General features: G+C 43.9%; 1 protein-coding gene across 2 annotated transcripts in view; it reads left to right on the top strand.

Annotated features, from left to right (window-relative positions):
• Window positions 1–20,718, top strand: part of LOC124723176 (constitutive coactivator of peroxisome proliferator-activated receptor gamma-like) — a 735,979-nt gene that overhangs the window by 114,075 nt on the left and 601,186 nt on the right. The window contains exons 3-4 of one of the 2 annotated variants that reach the window (XR_007006530.1): window positions 666–767; window positions 18,148–18,747. Coding sequence is in view for 1 of the 2 variants with exons in the window: in XM_047248371.1 (XP_047104327.1) it covers window positions 666–767 (102 nt within the window). In the remaining variant the exon portion in view is untranslated. Of the gene's footprint in view, window positions 1–665; window positions 768–18,147; window positions 18,748–20,718 lie in introns of those variants that run through there. The other variant, XM_047248371.1, reaches the window with a different exon arrangement.

Raw genomic sequence — 20,718 nt, 5'->3', positions numbered from 1 at the left:
TTCACACGTTAAACATAAGAACACTGGATGTCAATGACTACTAGTTTCTCTGGTTTTCACTAAAGTATGAATGTCTCATACCACTTTCTGAGCACAAGGCAAGCTTATGAGGTTAATCACCTTGTCGATTAAGAAGCCCCTTCAACTGTATTTAATCTTCTTATTGTTAGATCACAACCAGTTTCGTGGGATTGGAAACCACATCCTCATCTTATTATATCTTTTTTTTTTATCTCCTTTTCTGTTAACAAGTCACTTGCTTGATACACATTGTCCAGTTCTTTGGACTATTGTGCTACTTCGCTGTAAGCACCCCCTCCATTCTTTAAACTAGCTGCTCATCAGGTCTTTATATAGTTTTATGTGTATCTTCGTGTTACCAGGCGATTGCGGTGATGTAAGGTGTCTAGGCTCCGCCGGCCGTTTTGGACTTGGACCTGTACATCAGACTGATTTTGACTCGTTGACGTACCATCATCTGGGGTTTATTAGTTTGAGCAGACACCGAATGTTGGGTTCCATGTTCCGGGCTACTTAGCTTTTATGACTTAGCTATGTGTGAATAATTTCCTCTGTTTTATATGTTTTTAAAGGTCCTTTAAAAAATTTTCATATTAGTAAGTATTTTAGTTTGTGTTACTCTTTCATGATTCATTGTTTTGCAGGTACCACCTATGGATGCCCTGTCTACAAGTTTAAAAAGTTGCCTGTGAGCGTCTGTGTACGGATTTCGTTCTGTTCTTTAGAAAAAGAAGTTGGTTACCCAAGTAAGTCAGTCCAGACATCGACGTAATCGTAGCAGTAAACTTGTAAAGGTGGAAATTTATGTTAAGGACAATTTATATACAAGTCTACGAGACATATTTTATTATCAAATTACCACGTAACTGCTTCTCACATTGTGGGAGCAGAAGTTTTAACAATAGCTAGGCATTCTACACTGACATTGTGAGTTGACGTTGGCATGTCTGACCTTCGCTTTGGAGTTCATAACCTCGCCAACATGCTGCTTTTCATGGATCAGATGAGCTGTTCTCCACTTTAAGCACTACGCCGTAAGTATACATGCTTGTAAGGCTATGGGAAACCTAATGCAAGGTCTTTCCTCTGAAGGCAATGCGAAGTTTACCCGTGGGGTGGGATGTTCCCAAATGAACGGGTACAAAGGAACTGTTCACGAAAGTTAACGGAGAGACCGAGGAACCACCTCTAAAGAACGGTCGTTCACAGTTCATTTCGGTCGCAGTCGGTCTCATTCCCGGAATGGTAGTTCACCAGTTCTATTTCTTCCTTTCGTCGTTCCCGCCTCGCTCTCGTTCAACTGGTCTCATTCTTTTTCCTCATTCTATTTCCAACGCTCCTACAACTCGCATCATGTTGGGAGGTGGCCCTATCTGCAGTTCTGCACATCCCCCAGCTTTAACACCTATAGTTCAATTCTTTTATCTTGGCGGCTCGCGCATAAATGTCGTATGTAATATTGAGAAATATTCCACCTTTCGCGACTGTAACAAAAGTTTTACTTACACTGGGCACGTTTGGCTTTATTTTAAAGCACTTCAATCAATCAAAAGGAAGTAGACAAAATACATTAAACAAAACTGTGGACTTACAAAAATATTAGGACTTGAATATACCGTCTGTCAGTGAAGTGCTCAGAGCTATGTCAAATATAATTTTGTGTGTGGCACACACAAACAGCATTTATTTGCTAAAACACTGATGAGCCAACACAAACGTTGAATATTGTGCTACCGCAGCACAAAACTACGAAAGGTTACTTGGCAATGGAGGACACAAAATACAGTCCTCTTACGATGCTTCAAAAGAGAGAAACGCGTCTGGTCTAAGTAAGTCGCTTATTACAGTTGCAGAAGAGGGATATATTTCAATACCATTGGTAAAACTGCGACTGTGGAACAAAAACAAGAAATAGAACATGAATACCATTGTGTATGTGCCATATCTTTCACCGATGGAAGTGCTTTAGAATAAAGCCAAACGCGCCGTGTGTATATAAAACTTTTATTACAGTCGCGAAAGCCGGAATATTTCTCAATATTACATACGACACCTATGTGGTTCTTAAATTAAATGAGATATTGTTATACAGTAAATATTATATGAAATTTAGGTATCTTGTCCACATTTCATTCTCAACATTGTGGCAACTAAAATCGACCATACGGAAAGTATACGCTATGGACTTTTACCTCTGCCATCAAAACAAAATTAAGTCATTTATGGGGGGAAGGTATCAGGCAAGAAGACGTGTAAAAATCAAATTTTTTGGCCAAATAGTATTTGTGAAATATCGAATGATAAGTGTGTCAAAGCAGTGGGAACCCCATGTGTCTGCACAGGCGAGAAGTGCAGTGATGACAAAATCGCGCACAGCGCGGAATGCGGGGAGCACGTGTCTGCAGCAGCGACCAAGTTAATGAAGAGGCAAAGCACTATAAATTTCATTCAAACGAATAAAATTCGTGAAGTAAGGCACTCCAATATTGTTTTTAAATAAAGAAAATATTAAGCACTACACAAGGTTTGAACTCATAACCTTTCAATTGGCAGCCCAACACCTTAACCGTTCCGCAACCTCGGCTCATTGAACAGGGTAACTCTATAAGGACTCTAACACCTGACACAACTACTTATAAACACTTGGTATGACTATGAATTACTCACGCTTCGTAGAAGTACAATAGGAAATAAACAATTACCGCTGTTCTTTATTGCGAAAAAGCAGTTCGTGAGATTGAAACAAACATCTTTCCTTGCTATCGCCTGAATTAGGAGTCTTATTGCTTGTTTGGTTTAATTAATTAATAGAATATGAAGCAATTGGTATAAAGAATGCTTTTTCCAAACTTTCTGTAAAAGAAAGTCTGCTATCAAGACATTGCTTTTGTTCTATTACTTTATTTATGACTGAACGTTTCTAAAACTGAAGACACTCGTCCGTGCTCTGCACTGCTGTCGAGATCTGGCAACGTCGTTCTCTGTTCATTGGCTGACTGTGTTTTGTGACGTCAGATGCGCAGAACGAACCTAAACTCGGCCGCCAAGATATATGACGCGCACTTTTTTTTTAGTAGCCAAGAGGATACAAGAGGATTCATTCTCCATCCGAGCGGCTAGCCGCGAGGTACAAACTGGACTGCGAGAATCTCTCCCCCACATAGTGCGGTGTTGCCGTGTTTTGCGACAGTGCAGTTTCACTCACAAAGAGACCAAACTATTCACTGAGATGCCGATGTTACTTCTTGTAGCAGTATAGATGTGAATGTGTATCTTTATACATTTTAGTGTGATTTAAAAATGAAAATGTCATGTGACAGCAATAAATATGAAGTTCCTCACAAGCAACTTTAATTAAATCGCGTACCTACGGAGCATCGTCTTAGTGTGCGACTGGTTTTGTTTTTTCCTGTCAGAAAGATCACTGTATGTAGTAATCGACGGAAAAATTCGAGTAAAATAGAAGTGATATCTGGCTTTTGCAAAGAAGTGCTATAGGCGCTCCCCTGTTCCTGATGTAATAAATGATTTAGGAGACAATCTAAGCAGTCCTCTTAGACTGTTTGCAGATGATGCTGTGATTTACCGTCTTAAAAAGTCAAAAGAGTTTAAAACTACTTAGACAAGATATCTGTATGGTGAGAAAAGTGGCGGTTGACTCTAATTAATGGAAAGTCGTCCACATGAGTACTGATAGGAATCCGCTAATTTCTGTTTACAGAATACACACGATTCTAAAGGGTGTGAATTCAACTAAATACTTAGGAATTACAATTACGATTAACTTAAAATGCAACATCACATGGATAACGTTGTGTGGAAAGCAAACCATAGAATGCGATTTATTGGCAGAACACTTAGAAAATGCAACAGGTATGCTTTTCCACCCTCTTCTGGAGTATCGCCGTTAGGTGTGGGATCCATAGCAGATAGAATTGATCGAAAAAGTTCAAAGAAGGGCAGCTCGTTTTGTATTTTCGCGAAACAGAGGAGAGACTGCCACGGATATGGTACGCGAATTGGGATGGCATTCATCAAAACAAAGACGTTTTTCGTTGTAGCAGGATTTTCTCATGAAATTTCAGTCGCCAACTTTCTCCTCAGCGTGTGAAAATACTTTGCAGGCGCCCACCTACATAGGGACGAATGTTCATCATAATACAGTAAGAGAAATTAAAGCTCGCAAGGAAAGATAAAAGTGTTCGTGTTTCCTGCGCGCTGTTCGAGAGGGGAACGGTAGAGAAATAGCTTCAAGGTGGTTCTTTGAACGCTCTGCCATGCACTTAATTGTGAATTGCAGAATAATCGTGTAGATGCTTCACAAGCAGTCGAGGAGGTTTGTGTCCCGCATTTATAACATCTTCAAATGTGAATCTGAAAGGGATATTTCTGCTTTTGACATTTTGAAGACTCATGAACGAACTGCAGAAACACGTGTCGACAAGAGAACTGTACAGAGAATAGTATACAAAAGTGTCGGAGCTGTAGAAAAATCGGGAAAATTTGTTATCGTGTCGCCTGAAAATCATCGAAATCGCAAGAAACCTATAGCACAAATAGATGGTCTTGACGTTTTAAAGCTCTCCGAGTTTGAAATGTATATAAGAAGGGATACCCAACATCACAAAAACTCGTTACAATTATGCCTGATCAGATTGGCTTCAAAGGTAGCGCTTAGTCGATGTTAATAAATTTAAAGTACATTGGTTTTAAATATGTTAAGAGGAGAGTTTTCAGCTGAAAGAACTGACATAGAAGCAGCACAAAGCACGTCTGTTAGGAGGAGGTAGTTCTAAGTGTACTACACTGATGAAACATGGGTGAATTAGAATCATTCCATGAATACCTACTGGTAAATTAGTGATGGTACTTGAAGTTTTAAAGTTCCATTAGGAAAAAGTTCTGCAAGGTTCGCAGGAGAGCTTCTGTAAAGTTTGGAAGGTAGGAGACGAGGTACTGGCAGAAGTAAAGCTTTGAGTACCGGGCGTGAGCCGTGCTTCGGTAGCTCAGTTGGTAGAGCACTTGCCCGCGAAAGGCAAAGGTTCCGAGTTCGAGTAGAAGCAGTTGTCAAACAAATATAATGATTTTGGTTTGAGTTTGAAGTTTATTTTGTTGTGTATTACATTTTTACTTAAAATACAGTCCAAATCTCGATAAATGACAGTTATTGCAACTATTTTCGATGATCTTGTGCCGGCCGGAGTGGCCGCGCGGTTAAAGGCGCTCCAGTCTGGAACCGCACGACCGCTACGGTCGCAGGTTCGAATCCTGCCTCGGGCATGGATGGGTGTGATGTCCTTAGGTTAGTTAGGTTTAAGTAGTTCTAAGTTCTAGGGGACTTATGACCACAGCAGTTGAGTCCCATAGTGCTCAGAGCCATTTGAACCATTTTTTTGATGATCTTGTCGTTAGACAATTGTCGTTTTGAGAAAAATTGTTCTTGACGTCTTCACAAAGTTGTATGAGCTGTTCTCGCCCTCCGACGTCACACAGACAATTGTGGTGGAGCAGCAGTAGACACAGCCTGAAGGCTCACAAGTAAGTTTTCTCTCATGTAGACGAATGATCGAAAACGGTTATAAAATGTATTATTCCCTCATAGATTTGAACGTGTAACACGATGTACCGAAGTCAAATGAACATGACTGTTGTCTGCAGCAACAAGTTCGTCAACACGGACTTCGTTTGCCCGCTCTCTGCCGCCACGCACGTGCAAGTCTTATCCCCTCCAAGCCTCCCTATCGCTCCGCCTGTATGTGTGGAAGCGCCGTCCTACTTGAAACGGGATATACACTCCTGGAAATTGAAATAAGAACACCGTGAATTCATTGTCACAGGAAGGGGAAACTTTATTGACACATTCCTGGGGTCAGATACATCACATGATCACACTGACAGAACCACAGGCACATAGACACAGGCAACAGAGCATGCACAATGTCGGCACTAGTACAGTGTATATCCACCTTTCGCAGCAATGCAGGCTGCTATTCTCCCATGGAGACGATCGTAGAGATGCTGGATGTAGTCCTGTGGAACGGCTTGCCATGCCATTTCCACCTGGCGCCTCAGTTGGACCAGCGTTCGTGCTGGACGTGCAGACCGCGTGAGACGACGCTTCATCCAGTCCCAAACATGCTCAATGGGGGACAGATCCGGAGATCTTGCTGGCCAGGGTAGTTGACTTACACCTTCTAGAGCACGTTGGGTGGCACGGGATACATGCGGACGTGCATTGTCCTGTTGGAACAGCAAGTTCCCTTGCCGGTCTAGGAATGGTAGAACGATGGGTTCGATGACGGTTTGGATGTACCGTGCACTATTCAGTGTCCCCTCGACGATCACCAGTGGTGTACGGCCAGTGTAGGAGAGCGCTCCCCACACCATGATGCCGGGTGTTGGCCCTGTGTGCCTCGGTCGTATGCAGTCCTGATTGTGGCGCTCACCTGCACGGTGCCAAACACGCATACGACCATCGTTGGCACCAAGGCAGAAGCGACTCTCATCGATGAAGACGACACGTCTCCATTCGTCCCTCCATTCATGCCTGTCGCGACACCACTGGAGGCGGGCTGCACGATGTTGGGGCGTGAGCGGAAGACGGCCTAACGGTGTGCGGGACCGTAGCCCAGCTTCATGGAGACGGTTGCGAATGGTCCTCGCCGATACCCCAGAAGCAACAGTGTCCCTAATTTGCTGGGAAGTGGCGGTGCGGTCCCCTACGGCACTGCGTAGGATCCTACGGTCTTGGCGTGCATCCGTGCGTCGCTGCGGTCCGGTCCCAGGTCGCCGGGCACGTGCACCTTCCGCCGACCACTGGCGACAACATTGATGTACTGTGGAGACCTCACGCCCCACGTGTTGAGCAATTCGGCGGTACGTCCACCCGGCCTCCCTCATGCCCACTATACGCCCTCGCTCAAAGTCCGTCAACTGCACATACGGTTCACGTCCACGCTGTCGCGGCATGCTACCAGTGTTAAAGACTGCGATGGAGCTCCTTATGCCACGGCAAACTGGCTGACACTGACGGCGGCGGTGCACAAATGCTGTGCAGCTAGCGCCATTCGACGGCCAACACCGCGGTTCCTGGTGTGTCCGCTGTGCCGTGCGTGTGATCATTGCTTGTACAGCCCTCTCGCAGTGTCCGGAGCAAGTATGGTGGGTCTGACACACCGGTGTCAATGTGTTCTTTTTTCCATTTCCAGGAGTGTAGTTCAGTATTAAGTTGTTGTTCTTTCTTTTTTTTCCCACTGTGCTCGCCTGTTCTCATTCTATTCAAACTGTTCCGGATACCTCTACTTCTGGTATTTTGTATATTCAGTTCAGCATCTACAACCGGTGATTTATAACTTTCTTATAGTTATGTAACTGACATAAAAATTAAGCTGCATGCCATGTATATAATTTTCTCAGGCAGCAAATAATAATCCGCCTCTCTCCCTGTCATTCTGGTCAACTGTAGAACACATATCACAAGCAAGTTTTTATTTATTCGCAGATATTTTTTAGATTTCGTCTGCTTCATTTAATGATTGATTTTTAAGCCAACTTTTAATCTTTTTTAAAAAAACATAATGAAGAAAGTTTACGTAGAAGTAGTGATTTTCGCATTTCTTCCAAAAATATAACATGACACTTAGGGAAGATCTTATTTTTCGACTTTGCTTTTTCTTTGTCCTGCTACCTAGTTTGGTTTCTTTCAGCTCAGTAGGAAAAGGGGAACAGGTGCCTCTACTTTTGGAAAATTGTAGAATGTTATATAATTGGGTATTTACTTTTTATCTAAATAAATATTCTTCAGAAGTAGTTTTTTAAGTGACGATTGTATTACTTTCAACTTCATTATTAATACTATATTGTTGCATTAACTTTAATAATACAACCTATAGATTCACTATTTTCTAAGAGATTGAGCTAGTACGACAAGAAAATAAAATTATCTTTTAAAAATATTCTTGGATAAAGTATCTCTTTTCTGCCATGCAACTTGAGGGATACTCAGACACAACTTGAAGTATATATACCTTCTCTTCCTCATTTTTTTAAAATTATTCATTACAGTATTTCGTGACCTTGACGCCTGTGTCAGTTGGATAATTTACAACTTTTAGTTTTGTAGCTAGGTGCAGAGCACTGACGTCTCCATTGTCATGCCATTGCGACGACTCTGTCTCAAGAAACAAACCTGTGCCTCAAAGCAAATCTATACTCTCATGTTATTATAAACGAACTGTTCAATCCCATTATTCATAATTTTTGGAATTTTATCGATTTCTACTTCAATCTTTACGTATTTTCGTCGTTGGTTCTGCTTCACTCTTCATAGTTTTCATTTTTGGTTCATAAAATGAAGGTGACAGAACAGAGGACAGGAACTCTAATGATTTTTCGGTTTTTGAAAAGCCACACTTGAGATATAACTATCGACGACTTGATTTTAAAGAATTCTGAAATCCAAATACGATGGTTTGGCATCTGAACCGGCACAGGACCATGCTTCGACATGCATAGTGGTAAGGACAATACAAGTATAACAAATAACAATCTGTTCTTCTTCTCGGAATTCAACTTCATCACGGAACATAAACTTTTTCAATGCATAAAAGACCTTGCGTGACGGATCACCTTATAGCACAGAAAGATACTCCATGTGATGGTTCTTCGAGAAGACGTGAACAGTCAATCAGGAAACAGTCAATATAATCCTCAAAAATATCTTATGCCTGTAAAATAAGCACGAGAGACCTTTTTCCAAAATGTTTTCAATCAAAACACACGATCCTCCAAAAGTGGTAGTATTTTATGCTGTTATGACGGAAACTAATGATTTAACTAAGAAGTCATTCAGCATGAGTTACATAGACAGCTTTTCCCTTCCCTTTCCCATAGTAAGTTAAACGACCGAAATATTCGTAAAATTATCAGCATTGAACTAGTAGTGAATTTTTTCTTTTATTTTGAAGTATGAAATGGAAATGAAGTCCCATGCTTCTTTACAGAGCGTAGGGGAACGATGTGGGAGACCCGCACCGCCTTACTAGGCAAGGTCCTAATGGAGGTGGTTTGCCGTTGCCTCCCACCGACCGTAATGGGGATGAATGATGATGATGATGAAGACGACACAACAACACCTAGTCATCTCGAGGCAGGAAAAATCCCTGACCCCGCCGGGAATCGAACCCGGGACCCCGTACTCGGGAAGCGAGAACGCTACCGCGAGACCACGAGGGGCGGACATTTTGAAGTATATTTGCCTATAAAATTTATGTACATTGACTGACTGCCTATAAAATTTATGTACATTGACTGACATACTACTTTTCCACATAGTCACCAAACACATTGAAGCACTTATCATAGCGGTGGACAAGCTTTGAAAGACCTTCGTCGTAAAATTCTGCTGCCTGAGATTAGATTAGATTAATACTTGTTCCATAGATCATGAATATGACACTTCGTAATGATGTGGAACGTGTGAGACTTCAGCCAGTGAGTCACGCCCGCCTGGAGTTCCGCGTTGTCATCAAAGCACTGCGTTGCAAGCCAGTTCTTCATCTTGGGAAACAAGTGGAAGTCGCTCGGTGCAAGATCGAGGCTGTAGGGCGGCTGAGGGAAAATTTCGCATTTGAATGAATTAAGGAGTTCTTTAGTGCGGTTTGCCATGTGAGATTGGGCGTTGTCGTGCAAAAACAAAATTTGACAGTACCGGGCAGAATTTATGGTTACTCCACGTTCGAGAAAATCAATAAGAAGCACACCTTTCCTAGCCCAAAACAATGTCACCATCAACTTCCTTGCTGACAAGGTTTGCAAACATTTTCGTGGTTTTTGGGGGGACCTTGTGTGCCCCCACTCCATGGACTGTAATTTTGTCTCTCAATTGACGTGTTTCACCCAAGTCTCGTTACCGGTTACGATTCGATCCAGTAGTGAATCACCATGTTTGTGGCAGGCCTCCAGAAATGTCAACGTTGTCCCCATTCACTGTTCTTTATGGTGCTCTGTAAGCATTTTGGGCACCCATTGTGCACAAAATTTGTGGTAGCCAGCTTTTGAGTGAAAATTTCAAACAACAAAGTCTGTAAAACTTGTAGAAAGGAAACCAAAAGCTCCGTTATTGTGAAGCGACGGTTTTCACGAATCGTTTCATCAACTTTAGCGACAAGATCGTCAGTCACAATGCTCGGGCGTCCACTCTCCTCTTCATCATGATCATTGGTTCGGCCATTTTTAAACCGAACGCACCATTTCCGGACGGAACATTCACTCATAACGTTGTTTCCATACACTTCGCACAGTTCACGATAAATTTCTATAGCTTTATGTTTTTTGCCAACAAAAATCGTATCACAGACCGTACCTCACAACTGGCGGGATTTTCGATTGCAGCGCGTATTTCAAATTCGAATATCGAAAAAACTAGATTTGCAGAGACGTTTCCGCTGTCACTGATGGATGCCAACTGAGCTTCCACGCACATCCATACCAAAATATACGCGATCGGTGCGTGCCTAGCGGCGTCAGACGGAAACGTTCCCTACTTTCTAAATAGCCCTCGTTTTTCAATAATTATGCGTGGTGTGAGAGCAGTAGCATCGTAGTTTACGTCATGCAGTGTCTTAACTTTCTGTGAGGGACAATGGATCGAGACATGTTAATGTCAGTTTAGCACCTGACACAGACCTCGAAGTCTTGGTAGAAAAACAAAATATATGGCAGTGTACAAAGCTGCAGCCATACACTGCCTGGATATGTTATAGGAGAAAAAACAATGTGTCAGACAACAACACAGGGACCCTCTCTTGCAACTGATAGTCTATGGGATGTGGTCCTCCTACAGTATGCCCGCATCTCGTGGTCGTGCGGTAGCGTTCTCGCTTCCCACGCCCGGGTTCCCGGGTTCGATTCCCGGCGGGGTCAGGGATTTTCTCTGCCCCGTGATGGCTGGGTGTTGTGTGCTGTCCTTAGGTTAGTTAGGTTTAAGTAGTTCTAAGTTCTAGGGGACTGATGACCATAGATGTTAAGTCCCATAGTGCTCAGAGCCATTTGAACCATCCTACAGTACGGGTGATGAAACCTTACACTGGTCTGTGGAAGCGACTTCAATCACTGGCCACCTTTTCCAATGGACCAACACATGTGGCTTTTATGGATTACCACATATGGTCAATGTCAACACATAAATAGTATTTGTTTTCGATATATCGGAAGATAGAGGTGTGGTAAAATCTGATCAATTTCTCTACAGGTTGACGTCAGCGAAGATTTTATAGTTCATAGTTTTTCTCTGTTGGATGGTACAGAATAACGAGGATAGAGAGAATGCTTGGTTGACAGACATGTATGCACTTTCAGAGATCCAGATGTTCTTCAGACTGCAGTATCTATATGTTGTTTGGAGACACACCGCAGTGCAGTACCTAATCCTTGTTCTTCTTCTAGTTCCTGTAACGGCGTTTACTGTTTTGCCTGCTACCTCGTGTTGCAGGAGGAAGCTTCATTTGGCGCTGGTCTTACACATTGTACACAGTTGGCAGAGCAATGACAGCATGTTCCTATTTTCACTGAGTGATCAAAACACGCTAATGTCACATTAACTCAGCTCGCCCTGTTTCTCCACAGAATGCAGAAGGCTTTAGATATAGCACTCTCCGACTTCCTGACTTCTGTTCAGTTCCAACTTAAACTGGAACGATCACATGGACAAAGCTGCAGGGAGGGTGGGGCTGAGAACGAGGGACAGTTACAAGATGCAGAGGGACTGTCTAAAAATGTACGCTGGAGTTTTGTTGTATGGGCTCGTTAGCAGACAGGTTTGAAAAAGGTGACTCGTTTTGAAATATGAGAGTGTCACAAATATGATTCGCCAGTGACAGTAATCATTAAAAGACGTCTCTATACGATCGAATGCAAGTAATCATTGAATGGATAGACTTCATTCGAAATCGCAGACAGAATTTCGACCAGTAGCGTAACACTATCAGCGACTCTTGTATGTGTCTGTAGAACCAAAACTGCTTTTTATCCAGGGTGACCGTCACATAGACATTGCGATCGTGCTTTTAATAGCGTGGTCCTTACGCGAAATGTATGTTTCCAGCAGCAGAATCATTCTTTGGTTCGGTTCTCAATAGTGTTCCCTGAAAAGAACATCGTCTTCCCTCCAGGGATTCCCATTTCAGCTACCTGGTGAGTGTATACTGGCTGGTGGAAAAAAAAATTACTCGCCATGCAAAGTGACTCTCATGATCTAAGTGATTAATTAGCCTATCCATTTAATATCAACGACATCCTACCTGGTGGGTGGGAGCAGTGGCTCGTGTACCATGTATATGATTCTGGCGTAGGAGCAGTAATCAAGTATTTTTTTCTTTGTGGTGATATCTTAACGAAATTTCGGTCTTTCACTTACACAGAAAGAGATGTCCATCGTAATAATATCAGATGCATTACCGAATTAATGAAGTAATACGTAGTATAAACCTGATATTTACATCTGTGCTGTTACCTTAAGAGACTTTGTATGTGGTGAAGCATTTGGTTACTGTAAGGCAGTTTGAAAGGGAGGAGGCGTCCTGAAACAGTAGATCTTAGCACTCTGTCATGAACCAAAAATAAGTTTGGTATTCTAGTCCTGTGTCTAACAGATATTATGCTGATTAGAAGAGATTTTTTTTTACCTGATGAGAGAGTACTTAGAGGAAATATAGCCTTTGCCGTACTGTTACGGGATTTTCACAGCAAGTAACGATACTTTAGTAATGTAAAAAGGCTCGTATGTCTTGATTTCTTCTGCCTTGTATAAATGGGAGAATTCTGCATTTCACGTGAGAAATTCAGGGTGTATGGCGAACATATTGCTGTCTTGGATTGCGTAAAGTGGATTTGGCTAATTTGGGTGGGTCTGTGTCGAGGTGGAATTAGAACTAACGTATATATCTGAGGTGCAGCTGTTTGTTTCACAGCACACGGCAGCTGGCGGCATTTGGTTTGCTGTGCACCGCGGCTATTGGCAGATGTGGTCACAAGACTTTGACGGCCAGAAGTTGCGGATTAGCTCAGCCTGTGACAGGCTGTGAGAGGTGGCATGAGCTCCCTCTCACATTTCTATCTTACTCAGAGTAATTCGATTTTCCTCTCTAATTGCATGCGGTGAAAAGTTGCTATTCCTTCACACGCGGACTTCCCATGCGGCGTCTCTCGTCACCCGGATGGTCCGGTGAGAGGCGGTTTCTGCTGAGCTTGAAAGTGTTAAGCCGACAGGTGTGAGGAAGTCGAGTGGATGCTTTCCAGACGCCGACATTGTCATAAGAGTGGTAGCAACACGCCCACAGGGGCCTGAAGGAGCGGCTGGGCTAGAGATTGCGTTACTTCGCAGAAACTTAGCGAAAACACTTTCTGGCGGGCTACCAGCGAGGCGTGGGAATGACTTGTGTTCCCAGGCAGTCTTGGCGGGCAAATTCCCGCGTTTTCTGCAAAATCGTAACTGTGATTGGCTTGCTCAGGGCATAGCTCCGTGACGTAGCAAAATCGGCCCAGAAATTGGCGCCAAGAATCTCCATTGGCGGAATGGTAGTGCTTCGGCAATAGAGTGGAATTTTCCGTCGGTTTTCGAGTTGCTGATTGGAACGTATAACCACGGCCACTGTCGTGGGGGCGGCAATGTTCTGTGTTCGGCTTGTACTGCGCTCTCGCTGCTCTGGACAGCCTGCCTTCCGTTGGCTGTCTAATATACTTTTATTTAATTGTAACTGTTTGACGAAGTTGCTGAAGTTTCGACTTCAACGTAACTTTCCGAGTGCAGTTGGCAATTAAGCGTTCTGTGTACAGGCGGCCTAAGTTGTCTGTCTTGATCAGTTTTGGCTAAAGATGACTGTATTGGAGTTACTGTGTGACGTCGCTGGTTAAAATCAATCACTGTACCGTCAGTGATTGTGTGGCGGGCCTTCTTCGTCTCCCTCAGAGGCGCATTTGTATTGCTACGAAGTCTTTAGTCTGGAACAACCAGACCAGGATAATTTGCTTCGCGCTATACTCGCGACATTATCACCACCACGACGGGACGTTGAAGCAACCAGCCATCGCCTCCGGTACGCCAGATCGTGTTCTTGCAGTTAAGAAGACAGTTTGCTAATGTATGTCCGCAGCACCGGCAGATTAGGGAATTTTGCTAGGTAATAATCAGAGCTCAGCAGAGCGCGCCTGTTTGTCTTTTCGAACTTTGTTCTGTCTTGGGTGTTCATTGTCTGAGTTCTCGCTACTGTAGCAGCAATTAATGTTGGGTTGGCTGGGTGTTGCTCTTAATATTTGAGTTGCAAGGTTCAAATGGCTCTGAGCACTATGGGACTTAACATCTTAGGTCATCAGTCCCTAGAACTTAAGAACTACTTAAACCTAACTAACCTAAGGACATCACACACATCCATGCCCGAGGCAGGATTCGAACCTGCGACCGTAGCAGTCCTGCGGTTCCGGACTGCAGCGCCTAGAACCGCACGGCCACCGCGGCCGGCTGAGTTGCAAGGAATTGGCTCCACATACCACTTCGTCATAAATGTCACAATCTAGTTTATGGACAACTTCATCTTCACAGCATTTATTTGACTATCCAATTTGATGTATTGTAAATGTTTCATGTGTTTTGTTTATTATTTTGAGTTTAGTCATAATAAATCAAATTGTTATTTTGGACAGAACTTTCATTCTGTTAATCGGTAGAGCAACCCTTTCGTTTCTCACTACGTTAATGAAACTTTCCTTTACTTAATTAATTTCTATTAAATTAAATTATTGCTGGTGCCAAACTCTCTTCTACTCTACTTGCAGGGTCGATTACAGTCAGTTCGTGTTTCTTCTTAATCCATGTGCAACAGCAAAAGTCGGAGTTAAAAAAGGGGGGTGGGGGCTTAGAGCATCATTTCCATATGAAGATTCTAGAAGAATGTAGTGTTAAATACACTGCTAGCCCTAGCACCTCGCAGCTATTAGGTACAAAGAATGCGCCAACCTGTCTAATCTTGCACATGGCAATGATGGGTAGCAGAGTGAGCAGTGTGCTGGGTGATTGGGAATAGAAGCATGTGTGTGTTGCATGAGAGAAGATTCAAAATGACAGGTGTTTGCTCTAGATGTATTAATAACGTACGAATTCCTGCATCTCCAGTCATCTTGAGATGTGCTCCATGGCAGAGGGTCATGCACTCTGGTATACACGCGTGTCCTCAACTGTGGCTGCAGTTGCGGTGGTAGTTATCACTAGTCTCTGAGCATTGACGACAGCGGCGCACTTTGTGTGAACATCAGGACAAGAGTGTGCAGGATGTGTGTGTGTCCCAGTGGTCTCTAACATCTAGCCATGACAACTGCTGCTATGGAGTGGATCATGGTTTCAGTGTGTCATGTTTGGTGCTTCTCAATACATTTTAGTATACTCTGTCTTGCAGAGGTAGTTATTGTGGTTGTCTCTATTCCATCATGTGGTAGGCCCTTCCTCCTTTCGAATGTAGTGGAGAGAACCGATTTAGGAATTTTATAGTGCTTTAAAAACTGAATCGCCACGTCAAATACCCTACTGGTGGTTATCTGTGACATCTAGTCATGACAGCTTATTACTACGGGTTGCATTGCGGCTTAAGTGCGTCGTATTCAGTGCTTCGCAATATGTTGCAGTGGACCCTGTCTTGCAGTGGTATTTGTTGTTGTTGTTGTTGTTGTCGTCGTCGTCGTCGTCGTCGTCGTCGTCTCTATCCTATCATTCAGTAGGCCTTTCTCCTCCTTCTGAATGCAGTGGAGAGAACCAGCGAAGGATTATATAGTGCTTTAGAAATCCAGACACAACATCAAATTTGTGATTGATCAATTTATTGTTTCCAATAGTGGTATTACGAGCACACTTCTGTCCTGCCCCTCCATAGATTCTCACCAAATGGCCACTCAGATCAGTCTTTTTCCCGCCAATTTCCAGGTGGGGAGGGGAGAGGGGTTCCCAGAGGGGAGGGGTTAATTAATTGATCAATTTAATTAATCAGTGAACCAAATTGATATCAAAAGTGTGTTCGTATTGGCGAGGGGAGTTCCCAGAGGGGCGAGGGAGGAGGAGAGGGTGAGGTGGGGGTTTCTTGGAAAACCACTTCACTGAACAATAGGTTAAAAACTTTTCAAGTAAAAGGACTGATTGTCCTACAGAACAATAAATTAAGGACCTTTCAGTCAAAAGAGAACAATAGGTATGCCTCTGAATGTATGCTTCCTCATGAAGTAGGTGAGCTGCACTAACAAATTATGCTGATACCCGCTTTGTCCCACTGCTGGTGATAATGAGCAAATAACAAACTCTGATCACGAGAAGGCAGAAGGCTGATAGCTTAAAGGAAACTCAGCATTGGTAAAGAGCAAATTATGAGAAAGAAATGACTTGATTGGCAAATACGAGGTATGTCCACAAAGTAAGATCCCTTTGGTTATATAAAACAAACGTGTACTGATACAGAAAAAATATTTATTGTAAAAAAAATCTACATCTGTTAAACTACTTTTCTATATAACTTCCGAAATTTTGTAGGCACTTGTCATAGCGTGGCACAAGTTTGTGTACGCCTTCTTTATAGAAAGTTGCCGCCTGTGTATTCAACCATGTGGTAACATGTTCTTTCAGCTCATTATCATCGTTGAAGTGTTGACCAAGGACAGATTTTAGGTGTAAGAAGAGATGAAAGTCGCTAGGAGCGAGGTCCAGGCTGTGCAGTGGATGATCAAACGCGTCCCAGTGAAATTCCCGTAAGAGTTGTTTGCTCACATTCGCCATGTGAGGTCGGGCATTATCATGGAAAAAAACATGTTTTGACAGTAATCCTCAGCGCTTGTTCTGTATTGCGCGGCGCAATTTCTTAATGGTCTCGCAGTAATCATGTTCATTGATTGATTGGCTTTGTGGTAAGAAATCAATCAGCAAAATGCCTTTTCTGTCCCAAAAACCGGTGCCCATGACTTTTCGAGGTGTCAAGATTTGCTTAGGCTTAACTTAATGAAGTGTGCCTCCATTCCACTGATTGCAATTTTGTTTCAGGGGTGTCGTGCAATACCCAACCTTCATCCCCCGCGACTATCTGAGAAAGAAAACCATCGCCTTTTTCATTTTAGCGTGTCAAAAACTGAAGTGCACTGCCCATCCGTTGTTTTTTGTGTTGTTCAGTAACAACAAAGTTTCCGAAATTTCAGTTTTTCAGTAACAATTTCATAAATTAGTGATCGTGAGGTTTGTGTACTTCCATAGGAAGGACACTAAGTGTAAACTTATGGTTTGCTTAATATTCTCTTCAGTTGTGTGAACCAGTTCATCAGTAACCACATACAGGCGTCCACTTTGTTCTGCATTTTGCACTTGATCATGTCCTTCATTGAACAGTCTGACCCATCTTCTAACCATTGAATCACTCATAGCATTTTGTCCATAAATCTCACAGACTTGCCGATGAATTTCCTCTGGTTTAACTTTCTTTGCATTTAGAAAACAAATCACAGATCTGATTTCACACGCGTTGCCATTTTCAATTACGGCCGAAATTATAAATGCTGTGCTAGTATTAGTCTTAGTCATAGGAAAGGGGAATTTTGTTAAAATTCAGTATAGGCGCGGTTGGGCGATGAAGCCTGGGGCCGCTGGCAGTGTGTGGTAATAGCAGCTAGTAGGCCAGATAGAGTACGCAGGGCGCAGAGCTGCGATGGCGTTATTCCATGCACGATTTGTTTTGAGTGGTACAACAACAGGGCAGGAAACCGCAGCGTTGCTTGAAGTTATTGCGATGTATGAGGCGAGGCAGTAGGCCAGAGCTGGGAATGGTGATGTGCAAATGGATGACGTATGGAAATTTAACCTTGACATAGTTTCTGTCTCTCTCTCTGACACTACGTCAGAAGCGAGGGGAAAATCAGTATAAATAGTCAGGCACTTTTAGCTTGAAGGCTGTGCCAGGTCAGTCAAGAGTCGGGTCGGACCTGTGCTGGTCTACGCTCATAGGGGCCAGTCTGGCGGTGATGTTGTAAATATTCTATGTAAATCTCTTCTTTCTTTCTATGTACTTGTTCGGGCTGTATTCCACCTCCGGGGATACAACACTGGGGCAGGACGGAATGGCAGCCAGGTACTTGGAGATTGCACGGTCTGCCTGAAGGAGGGCACTGACAGTGGTCTGCAGTGGGTCCAGGACGGGCCACATTTGCTTCCCACCTGGCGTACCGGGGTCTGGGCGACGCGTGCGCTGCAGGAGGCACAGCAGCGCCAGAGTCGGCGGCGGGTGTTGACGTCCGGCAAGCACCACTAGCGGGAAGTTGTGGCACGGCGTCCAGGAGGGCGCGGGTTCGAGTCTGGTCCTGTCCTGGGAGCAGCGGCGGCCCGAGGGCCACAGGTAAACAGTACATCCACTTTCGTCCCATGGTCGGACAAAGCAGGCCAAACAGGGCAGAGGGCGGTGAGGACCAGGGACTTTAACAGTCTCAGGAATCGCGAGGAGCTTCGTGGCGCAAGACGCGACGCATCGATAAGTGGCGACCGAGCGGGCGCGGCTGACTACCAGCTGAGCAGCCTTGGTGACGGAGCAGTGGTGTCAGCGTACCAGGAGTTGCTGAGTTGGCTGGACTCGCGGAACAGCGCTGCAGGCAGACACCAACACTGCGCTGCATCCATCGTAGTACTGTAACTTATGTGAATAAAGAAATGCTTCCAAATACTGCTGTATCACTCTGCACTGCCCCTTGACGCTATTGAACTTGCTTGGACTGCTGACGAAAGGCGGCGCTGTGGGTCTCGGCTTCAGCTTGGTCATCTGGAGTCTTGGGTTCCACCATCGACACCCTGCAACAGTGGTGTCAGAAGTGGTGCAGGTTATAACACTGGTACCAGGTTTCCACTCCCACATCTTATGTAGAGCAAGTAGCGTTGAGGTGTGCCTGTGTAGAGGGGTAGTTGAGGTGTTTGGTTGTGTTTGTGATTGGTGGTCGTACACTTCTTGTTATGTATTGTCGTTTGGGAAGTGTTTGTTCATACCAGTATAGGGAGGAAATCAGGACTGTCACCTGTGCACGAGCACAATGGGGATGGGTGACTGACGTTTGATTTATTGTGTATGTGTCATTCTTTTGTGTTTTAAGCTGTTAAGTGTCAATTAGCATGGACTTTTTGAAGGTATCTTTTGTAAGGCCAGAGGAGCCTGTAGAATTATCTGAATTCAGGGGAAATGGGGGACATGACAACACAGCGCCTAAGCGATGTAATTTTTGTAACCTGTCAGGTCACGGATTACCGTGTACAAAGTGGGTGCCAAGAGTTGTTTAATATGTAACAGATTTGGACATTTGGTAAGCAATTGTTCAGAATGTAGATGGGCGATGATTCGCCTCAAGAACTAAGTTTTAGGTGTAGAAGGGTGGAATTAACACTAACAGTAGAGCTATAACCAAGAATGGTGGAAACACATCAAGCAGTGGAGGCTGCGGCAGTGACTACAGCGGAAGCTGTAGCCGCTCTAACTGAGAAAATTTGGGTATTGTCGGAGGCAAGGATAAATGACAAAGAAAAATATGAAGAATTAGCAGAGAGATTTGAGGCATGGCGAGTAGGGGAAGGGACGTCGACTGAAAGGAAATTGCAGGTCGGGGAGTGTCATGGACCGTTTGACCCGGCATTGATTAACCCTTTTTCAGGTAAAACAATGGTGGATGTGTCGGTGTTGCTTAATGACATTATCACAATGGCTGAGGCCAATGGGTGGACGGATGTTGTAATGTTGAGAGTGGCGAAGTTACACCTGATAGTGGATGAGAATGGAGAATCCCAGTGATCTCGCGGTGGCTCTAAAGATTGCCACATACTTGGAGGCGGTAGATTATATGACGAAGCAAAGGGTAGAGCATAAAGTTCTGGCAGTGGAAATTAAGTGTTTTTGTTGTGACCAGGTATGGCATATTAGGAGGTTGTGTCAGCATCAGTTGCGGTGTTACTCATATGGGGAAATGGGTCACCGAGCAGTGAACTGCAGGAGTAAAAGAAGGGGGGAACCTTGCGACAGCAGCCGTTAAACGAGAACGGGACCGCTTCAACTGTTGGAGGGCGGTCCCAGTGAAATTAGGTAATGCGTTTGTAGGTACACAGATAGAATGCTGCTTATTAGGCTTGGCGAACGGAAGGGAACAGAGGTTTCTGGTTGACATGGGGGCACGTGTGTCTGTTGTTAGTCTAGTCCTGGTTAGCAGGAGAAGGCTTGAGCCTCCACGTTATAGGTTATGTGGGGTGGGGGATGATAAAGTGGAGTCATTGGGTATGATGGCACTTCAATTTGTGATTGCAGGAACTAAGTTTAGTGAGCAGGTAGAGGTGGGTGATTCTAGGACTGGACTTTGACAAACATTGTGCGAAGATAGATCTTTGGCAAAAAACAGTGGAACTCAGTGGAACAAAGTTTTGCATGGGGGAAACGGTTGCAAATGGACGAATGTTGCAAGGCGCACTTAACGCGAAGGGGATGCCAGCTAAATTGTGAACGGATTCATTAAAGGTCGATCAGCAGGATAACATACTGGCAGGTACAGGGAAGGTAGTCTGGGTTTCGATAAATATGGACTTACCACAGGAGACGTTGTACATGGTGGAGCCACTCTGGAGTAATGAGGAGTTGGATAATGTGCGCTGTTTTGTGCGGA

The sequence above is a fragment of the Schistocerca piceifrons genome, chromosome X, assembly GCF_021461385.2.
Source record: "Schistocerca piceifrons isolate TAMUIC-IGC-003096 chromosome X, iqSchPice1.1, whole genome shotgun sequence".
NCBI lineage: Eukaryota > Metazoa > Arthropoda > Insecta > Orthoptera > Acrididae > Schistocerca > Schistocerca piceifrons.
This window is presented reverse-complemented; position numbering and strand designations above follow the sequence as displayed.